Source organism: Peromyscus leucopus, unplaced genomic scaffold (assembly GCF_004664715.2).
Source record: "Peromyscus leucopus breed LL Stock unplaced genomic scaffold, UCI_PerLeu_2.1 scaffold_214, whole genome shotgun sequence".
NCBI classification, from domain to species: domain Eukaryota; kingdom Metazoa; phylum Chordata; class Mammalia; order Rodentia; family Cricetidae; genus Peromyscus; species Peromyscus leucopus.
In genome coordinates, this window is record NW_023505087.1 from 237,879 (window position 1) to 247,722 (window position 9,844).

A 9,844-nucleotide genomic window follows, 5' to 3' on the forward strand; every position below is an offset into this window, starting at 1 on the left:
CAATGTTTTACTTAATACAAGTGCACAGAGGACACACTATCACTAAAAGCATTTACATATATGGCACACAATTTGACTGGGCACAGTGGAGGAAACAGAAAGAAGGCCGAGGACAAGAAAAGATTCTTAAAGTGTTTTTAAGGTTGGTTTAGAACCATCCATCTACCTATCAAAGCCAAAAGTACTGTTTACATACATTCAAGAAAGATTTTTTTAGCATTTGTGTATTCTTTTCATTCTTGAAAAAGTTACAAATATTTTTTAAAAGAATACAAAGAACATCTAAGTACTTTGGCTATATTAAAATATTTAATGATATTTGTTTAAAATCTACACATATTTTTCAAGAAATAAGGCTAGAGATTGAGTTGAAAGCTTCCTCTACGGATCTTCAGAGTAAATGCTGGCCTAATGGTCATTACATTCTTCTTGTCATTTCTTCATTATTACTTAGTATGCAAGTACATGTCCCTAAATAATGTCACTTTAATTTGTGCGTTTAAAATTTTACTCAACGATGTAACCTAAAAGGATCACTACAATTTTTTTATTTTATCTTAACTTAATGATTTTGCAGTTGTTCAGTATTGCCTACCTACATAGTTTACTTTATTTTGTGGTATTTCATTTATTATCCATTCTCTGATTGATAGACATTTATAATTACTTCACCATTTTATTACAAAACACTATACATGTCTGTCAGTCTGACCAACAGGTAGGGCAGAGGCAGGACCGGTCCAGCAGTTCTCTCCCTGGGGATGAGAGGGATGGTGAGTGTCGGATAGCCCAGACCCCATTCCACCGGACAGAAGCACACTGGGCCAGAAGTCTTTGTCAAAGCAGGAACTCGCTTTATTGCATCAGGAGTGGACTTATATAGGTTGGGGTGATGGGGGGAAGGGTAAGGACAGCGGGCCACTGAGACAATGCCATCTCAGCAGTTACCAGGCAGAGGCAATTCTAGGTTGGGTAGTGCTGAGTCACTAGTATGTGGAAGTCATGTCCAGGTCAGGCATCAAACTCAAGCTAGGCTCAGGAAGTTATGCTGGGCCTCATGCCTGGGCCTTATGGGGCCAACACATGTCCTCTTATAGATGCATGTAAATTTTTCTACTGTAATGCATGTAAGAGGAGATGCTGAGCCACAGGCAGTGTCATCTTTACTACCGCTCTATTGTTCTTTGAATATGGGTACTCATTAAATATGCCAGCAACATAGAAACAATCTTACTTCTTACATTCTTAACAGATTTGTTGTTTTCACATCTTCACTTTGTCATGATATCAGAAATATGTTAGTTTGAATTCTCTAGTTACAAGAAAATGAGACACATTTTGTATGTTTGCTAGCAACAATTGACTCATTATTGTTAGAAATATTATTTAAATTTCAGGACATAGAGTTTTAGGATGTAGTTTTAGTCCTGGTTGGGAATCTGGATTTTGGTCTTCACTACTGACAACCAAAACAGTAGATATTGCTAAAGGTCATCTGAGGAAGAAGATTATACTCCTGATGTGGAGAACTACTGCTCTGGGAACAATCGCTATTACCAATTCGTATGGTTTTCCAGATTTTTTTCCTCTGAATATGGTGCCTGTGTATAAACTTACAACTATTATATATTTTTTTTACAATTAAGTTTTACTCTATACAATGTTTAAAAGTTATCTGTATCTAAAAATTTATCACAGCTTACCATGTTGTATATTTTGCATCTATTGTATGCTTTTGGAAATTTGTTTCTAATAGTAACTGTTAACTGAATGAGCCTTTCAAAGTTCCCGCTATTATTACTATTAGGTCATATACATATTCCCATTGCCTAGTCATTCCTACAACACTGGCCACTCTTTGCTCTAAACTAATCATAAATGGTATACAGATTTCCCGGATTATTTGGGTATTCATTTCTGAAGGCTTCTGTGAGAAGTAAAACCCATAGTTTCCTCTTGTTGAATTGTCTTTCGTTAGGGTAATTATGCCTGAAAAATGAGTTACATGAGAAAAGGCCCATGTTCTTGTCTAGATGGCAAAAAATGTGGGCTTAAGCAGGTAGGTACTATTGGTGAAGAAATATTCAATCTCACTGATATAAACAGAAACAAAAAGAGATTGGAAGGCAGTACAGCATGGTAGTTCAGTGCTACAATATGTAAATATGGCAGTATTTGCCCAAGCAATCATAGTCAGGAAATTCTGGGAAAAGAGGTAGATTTGACCATCATTTAAACAACAGGAAGATTTAAATTGGTGATGAGGAAGGTACTACTTGGAACTTGGAGCAAAGGTAGATCTGGGAATAATTATGATGTTTATTCTAATTATAATGTGTTTATTCTAGCTATGCAGTTTCATATTCTTCTACAAACATGAAAGTCAGTATTATAAATCTCACAGGAAATGGGGTGTCGAGTTTCTAGCACTGCATCCAGATGTGGTAGAGTTTTCTTCTTAGCTCCTCAGGAGCTTCATCCATTTTCAAGTGCTTTTCACCTTTAATTTCTTTTGTTTTAATCGTCTTCTGTTTTTTGTACATGATGCGCTCAATGCTTTACTCTCCTGTTAGTCCCTAGGGCACTGCCTCAGCTTTACATTTCATGTGGACCTGACTACTTTCTTCTTTAAAACATATATATGTATTGTGTGGTGTGTGTGTGTATATATTATATTTGGTGGGGAGTAACACATGTATGGGCACACATCTCTGCAGAGACATCAGAGGGTATTATTGGCTGTTACTCTTCAGTCCCCTTCCACACTGGCTTGGGAGCTTGCAAAATAGACTAAGCTGGTATCTTAGTCAGGGGTTCTATTTCTATGGTAAACACATGAACAAAAGCAACTCTGGAAGAAAGACTTTATTTCAGCTTACAACCTCAAGTCAAATGATATCATGGAGAGAAGTCAGAACAGGAACTCCAGGCAGGAACCTGGAATCAGGAACTGAAGCAGAGACCATGGAGGGGTTCTGCTTACTGACTTGTTGTCCATGACATGCTCAGTCTGCTTTCTTATATAACCCAGGACCAACTGCCGAGGTTAGCAGTACCCACTGTAGGCTGGACCCTTCACATCAATCATTAATCAAGAAAATGTCTTCAAACTTGCCTACAAACCAACTTGAGAAGACAATTGTGTTGTGTTTTGTTTTCAACTGAGAGTCTTCTTCCAGATGATTCAGCTTGTGTCAAGTCACCACAAAAGCCAACCAGTAAACTAACTGGCCAGTGGACTCCAGATCTGCGTATCTGCGCTTCCCACAAGCCTGGCTTTTTAAAATGTGAGTTCTGGAGGATGGAACTCCGCTTCTCACGCTTCCATGGCGAGCCTACACCCACTGAGCCATTACCCTAGCCAAAGAGAAAGAACTCATTTGCATGTCAGTTTAGTAACCAAAGGTTTGAGTTGTATTTCACACTAGTGAACTAGTATGAACTTCCAAATTGAAATGTTATTAATAATTGAAACCCAAACTGTCACTCATTTAATTAAATTAAGCTACTCCAAGAACCCAATGGCTCCACAACACAGCTCTTTCTGCTGTCTTGTGAAGAAAATGAAATTTTAAGGGATTTTACCATTTCCAGTTTCTCTGCTTCAGGCGAACAGAAGGATTAGGGAAATCTTCTTTCTTGAGGTCCAGAATCATCATCAGTCCAGGCAGGAGCAATCTCTAGAAGACAACAGGTGGGCACATTAATTGGAGATCTAATTGGAAATAGAACTTTCATTTGACAAGCTGTGTTCTGGGCTCCTGCTGTTCAAAAATAATTCTGGTTAAACAGTTGGCAGGTCTTACTTTTGTTTTTATGAATTTTTCCCCTGTAAGTCTAAAATGTATATATAAATCAGCTTTACTTGAGTGCTAAAAGATATAATATACAGCATAGTAAATTACGCATTATGAAGTCTCATGGAAATGTTAGCCTAAAAGACGATATCTAGCCATTATGATGCTCACCACAATGCCTGGTAACTGTAAGGCAAAGGCCTCGCTGTTCAAGCAAGTGAAACAATATTAGCAAGTCAGAAAGACCATGATATTTCTTGACTGGAAAAGAGTACACTACAGGAACTGGTGGCAGTAGTCTAGAAAACCTCTAAGTGTAACTTCTAACACTTACGCATAAAAGGACGATGTGGACATGCAACTTTCTGAGCTAAAATCCCATTCCATTTTACAGAAGGACTGGATTTCTAGCAATAGAAGTGGACTCTTAAGAGTTAAAGAAAATACTCTCCTCACCATTTCTCTGTATGTTTTCAATACAGCTTAATTATGCAGATATGCTTTTTGTGTTTGAGGAATGTGAAATTAGGTGCACCAAGACCAGCCTTGAGAACGATTTAATATGTCACATTTTTAAAGACAAATTTCTGCAATTTATGTCAATCTTCCTATCTAAGTTGTCACTGTTCTAAATACACTCTTAAATGGTATTTTACTAGTTCTACATAGAAACAAGAGGAAGAGAAAAAAACTTTTTGAAATGTCACATCTTTATGCAGTGTTTTAATTTTTTTTAATTTCTCAGAGCATCTGTCTCTAAGTACAGAATGATTTGCATTCTCTTTCTTAAGAAACATAAGAAGCACATATGAAAATAAGAGTCTTCCTCTAAACCTTTAACACATCCTCAACATTCTATGCAAATCTTTAATATAGCTTATAGTGTTTAAGAGTATATATAAAAAAAATTGTCACTGACTTTTAGCTCCAAATGGAATTAAACCCTGAGAAGGGTTGATTTTAGTGTGACAGAATTTTTACAATTCTGGTAACAGCAAGAAAGACTCTTTTGTTATCATGACATCTAATTGTTGGCCACGAGGCTAATAAAGATGAAATCCTATTTTGAAGTATTAAGAGAAAGTCTGTAGCGAACTTGCAGTGTGGTAGCAAAGATTATCGTGGGCTGAAATGGAACGGAAGATCGAAGAGTTAAGGAGCCCTTTTCTCGACTTGAAGGTTGCATCTTGAGACCTGTTTTCAAATTGGGGCTGACCTACAACTAAGGGCACCAACCTCAGGTGAACTCTAGCCAACCTATCTGTGGTTCAGCCCCAACTAACTGGCTTGAACGACTCAATTCAAGTGTGTGAAAGTGTCACGGAATAGATGAAAGCAATGGGCAGAGGAGAGAGAAGGGGACACACATGACAGCCACATACACAAGGCACACATTTTTACTGTTTTCTGACAGATTCAGTGTAATAATCTGGCATGGTAAAAGGTGGAAATAACGTTAGTTCTATTTTTACCTCTAGGCTGATAGTGAATGAGTTAGACTTGAGGAGTTCATTAATCTTCATAATAACCACAATGGCATAGGTGTTGTTATTCTCACCCCAAAACAGGACTGACAAGGTAAAGAATGACCCAGGTTCATATCCAGGCCACAGTGCTATGGTCTAAATCTCTAGTGACTCAAAAACCAGTGCTGCTATGAGTCTACATTTTTCATCATCAAATTTTCATCAAAGCACAAAGACTCAAGCTGATACTTGATGAGGACTATAAAGGCAAAAATCAGTAAAGCCATGGGAACTACAAAAACTGAAAAAGAGACACTGTGTGAAGAGAAAAGGGGAAGTAATGTAAAACTATGCAACCTTGGTTTACTAGCAAGCACCGTGCCTTGGCAAAGCTTGATATCTTCTGCCTACCTTCCTCTACACTGACTTCAGGTTCATTCTTGAAGAGGCAGGGCACAACATCAGTGCCTGTGGACAGCTCAGGGTTGTTTAAGCCATAAATGACTCCTCCCTTCCTCCCCCTCTCTTTCTCTTTCTTCCTCTCTCTCTCTCTCTCTCTTCTCTCTCTCTCTCTCTCTCTCTCTCTCCCTCAACCTCACATTTGCTCTCTCTCTGGGGATCCTCTATTTCTGTTCCTTTTAGGATGAGAAGAAAGGAAATGCTTTATAAGAATATGATCAACACTGTAAAATAATTTTTAAATTTTACACAAATGCCTTAGAAGGCATTTTCTCCATCAGCACTGGTTGAGTTTTAAAGAACTGAGTGTAAAGGAATGAAGTCTTGTCACATTGCTAACATAATAACAACCTTTCTTTTCTTTTTCTTTTTTTTGGTTTTGGTTTTCGAGACAGGGTTTCTCTTGTGTAGCTTTGCACCTTTCCTGGAACTCACTTGGTAGCCCAGGCTGGCCTCGAACTCACAGAGATCCGCCTGCCTCTGCCTCCTGAGTGCTGGGATTAAAGGCGTGCGCCACCACCGCCGGCTAACACCCTTTCTTACTTCCTAAGTAAGAATAGCTTCCGTTATTTGCAGTTCACTCACAAACTTGCTTATTGTTCAACTTACTGCATATATAAACAATTCTGAATTCTCAGACTAATTTATATAATGGACAGATAATCTCAAGTTATACTCATATATAATGCTGATCTTAAATATTCTAAACCAATTTTACACTTGCAAATAACTCTGAGATGAAACAGAAGAGCCATCTTATATATATTTTTGTTGAGGTTAATATTAAAACTTGTTTAAATTTTTAAAATAAATATTGCAATGGTTTGAATGTGAAATATCTCTGTGGATTCATAATTTGAATAATTGGTCCTTAGCTGTTGGGATTATTTGGGGAGGTACAGAAGTTAGGGAAGCTTTTGGTGTTTGGGGCCTAGCTTGTGGAGGGGAGTCAGGAGGGCTGTGTGTGCTTTGATGGTTTACATTCAGTTCTGCTTTCAGCCTTCTCTGCAGCCTGATAGGATAACCATGTGAGAAGTTTTGCCACATGCTCCAGTCACGGAGTTCCTTAGCCATGTCTTTCCCACCATGATGCTGACTATTCCTCTGATCCATCAATCCAAGTCATCTTGTCATCTCTTAGTGGCTTTTATCGGGTATTTGGTCCACTAAAGAGAAACTAACTAACATGAATACCCACTGACTAAAGGAGTCTAGATGGTGATGCTTAAGGATCCGATATGGGACATCTATGCTGATGGACTTATACCAGAGAAACCACACATGTGTAAGTTATGTGGAGACAATTCTGAGGGTCCTCCTCCTGTCCTGTGTAAAACACCATCCAGTAAATCTCGCCTATTGCATTTATGTAGAAATAAAAATGTGGGTCTGAGTTAATGCTATTCCTATCCTAGAAAAATATTCTATGTTAATATTTTAATTTTATAAATGACTTACTCAAATATATTTCTCAATAACTACTTTCTTATTCCAAAATTGAGCATAGTTTCTTATGGTCACTGTGTAATTCTCACTTTACTTACCATTGCCAGATCTGTGCTCTCATCAGAGCTGGCTCTCAGGGTTTCCAGCATCTCACCTCTCTGGGCTCTGTGCTCCTGCTCTTGGGAACTCCTTAAATTAGGATGGTCTTCTGCCTGCTTCCCTTAAGACTTAGGGAATGTCTGATTTTGGGGAAGCTGAAGTTTCTTAATAGGTTTTTCATACTATGATGAGTCCTTTGCTGTATCCCAGCTTTGGAGGTTGAAGGGAAGACATAAAATCGACTCACCCACAAGAAGCCCTCACTTCTGCTCTAAAACCATGTTCTTACTTTGGAATGCTATCTGAAGTATATAGTCGCTTACGTTTCTGCAATATAATAAATAATAAAAATAGTGCTGAGCATATACTATGTAGCAATCACAATGCTAAGTGCTTGATATGAACGATCTTTAATCTGTAACTTTCCCTTATGGCAACTGGTTCAGGGTCAGGGAGCTAAGAAACCAGGGTCAAGGGCTAAGACTTCCCCGGTTGCTCCTGTGTTCTCCTGTACAAAATGCAAATCACTGGCTGTTTTTATTGAATATCTCCTGGAGCTTCCTGCTCACACTCTCCTTAGTCTACTTTGTAGATGTCTTTACATTACTTGTGTACAATAGAAAATCCATATGTATGTGCAAATCTATGGAGAAATATATATTTATTTCAATGTTTTCTGATTTGAGTAATGAGGATGTTAATCTCATCATTGAGGATGTTAACTTCATCATTTATTTTACAATAACATTAAGTAACTCACAGAAAGATCCTAAATCTCTCTGGAATTCCTGCTGTGCTGTGTTCACTGCTAACTAGGTAGCATTTAGCAAATGTACACTAAACAAATGGCTAAAGGGACTAATTAGTTTGGTTACTCTAAAAATTGAAAATTTATTACACACATGTTTCATAATTAAGGCTTTACAGTATAATCAAGGAACAAGGGCCCAGACTTTCATCATGGAGCAACTCGGACTGACCTTACATCTTGGATTACCTGCTTTATTCATCTATCTTCTTCTTTCCATGTGAATTCTCAATTTAAAATAAAAACAGTCTATCAAGAGACTGAACATTAATTACGTCAAAGGAATACTAATTAATAGTATTTGCAAGAATCACTAAAGCTCAGTAATTAAAAGGTATATTATTTTGGTTAAAAATTACTAACCAATTGGAAAATACTTCTCCCAACCAGAGGAAACATGATGAACGCAGCACAGATCCCGTGAAGACTGATGGTGGCTGTTTTCTTTCCTTTCTTTTCTTTCCTTTCTTTTCTTTTCTTTGTTTTCTTTTTGGTGCTGGGGACTGAATACAGGGCTTCATGCCTGGTAAGCATGTACTCGTCTACTAAACTATACCATCTGTCCATGTCCTAGTAGCACCTAATCTAAACTAGTTCTCTTTATTTTGCAATTCTTAGCAAAAATAGTGGCATTAAAAATTAATACATGTGGGTTTCACTTTGAATAATAACTTAGCATATTGTGTTAGTTAGCCTTTTAGTTATATTAAATACAGTTTCTAAATTGTCTTTTTAACTTTCTGGGTTAATTTCAGTGGAGGAATTTTTTCTTGATATTTGAGACAATAAGGTCATGGTTTGATAAAAATCCTTTTCTATATGTAGCTTAGACATTTTTTATTGTATTTTATTTTTTAAAAAATCACCAAGTCATTTTAGGGTAATTCAAAACAGTATCAAAGTCAGTATGTCTGTGCTTTCTAATTTATATTCATACAATATTTTCTAAAACAAACAACCATTTTTCTTCAGTTCTGTTTCATCTATATTGTCTTTTCTAAGGTGCAGTCGTATATCTCATGAGTACTTCAGTAAAGGGGCAATAAGTCACATCTTGACTATAAAAGCCTTTCATTACTTGATTACAACAATTAACTATTACAACTTGACAGGCATTTATTATAACACAATTCTTAAAATTTATTATTATTATGTACTTCTTAAAATTTCAACTCTGTGTTCAAATAAATTTCAGTCAAAAGTCAACATTTAACAGAAAGCACCAAGCAATACATTCATTTTGCTCTTTTATTCACTGAAGGAAAAAGAAAAGCATAATATATTCTTCTTTAAGGCTTATTGAAAGTCATACTATGAATTCATCATTGAGAAAGAGTAATTGAAGAAAAAAAATGACAGGAATTAAATGTGAATTTACCTGAATTAGATGTATCTGTAGGGTTGTTGTCCAAAGAAGTAACTGGAGTATGTTCTGCTTTATTGTAGCCAGGTTTTGTCTGTGAAGGAAAACGAGGGAGATGATGTGTCTTTTCTAAAGTAGGTCAAAGACCAAACTAGATGCTCATGTTAACATAAATAGAATGTTTAAAGACATCAAAGCAATATTCTAAAAAGCAATATTCGAAAAAGAATAAAGCTCCTAATGTTTTGGTATATTCATCTTCAAAGAAGGCATTTCAGAGTTGAAAGTAATAACAGTTTCAGCTCTCCAGTGTCTAAGAAGAACAGAACAGAAGGCCATGTCCCTTGCCTTTTAAAAGACAGTCTAAGGGATGACAGAAAACAGTTTCTCTGATCACCATCTACCT

General features: G+C 36.8%; 1 protein-coding gene across 1 annotated transcript in view; it reads right to left on the minus strand.

The window, feature by feature from the left end:
* LOC114692867 (syntaxin-binding protein 4) overlaps nt 1-9,577 on the minus strand; it is a gene marked incomplete at its 5' end in the record, with an annotated part of 130,834 nt that extends 121,257 nt beyond the window's left edge. The window contains 2 exon segments of the mRNA XM_037201879.1: nt 3,586-3,680; nt 9,454-9,577. Of these exon segments, the coding sequence (XP_037057774.1) occupies nt 3,586-3,680; nt 9,454-9,577 (219 nt within the window).
* Nucleotides 9,578-9,844: the final 267 nt, after the last annotated feature.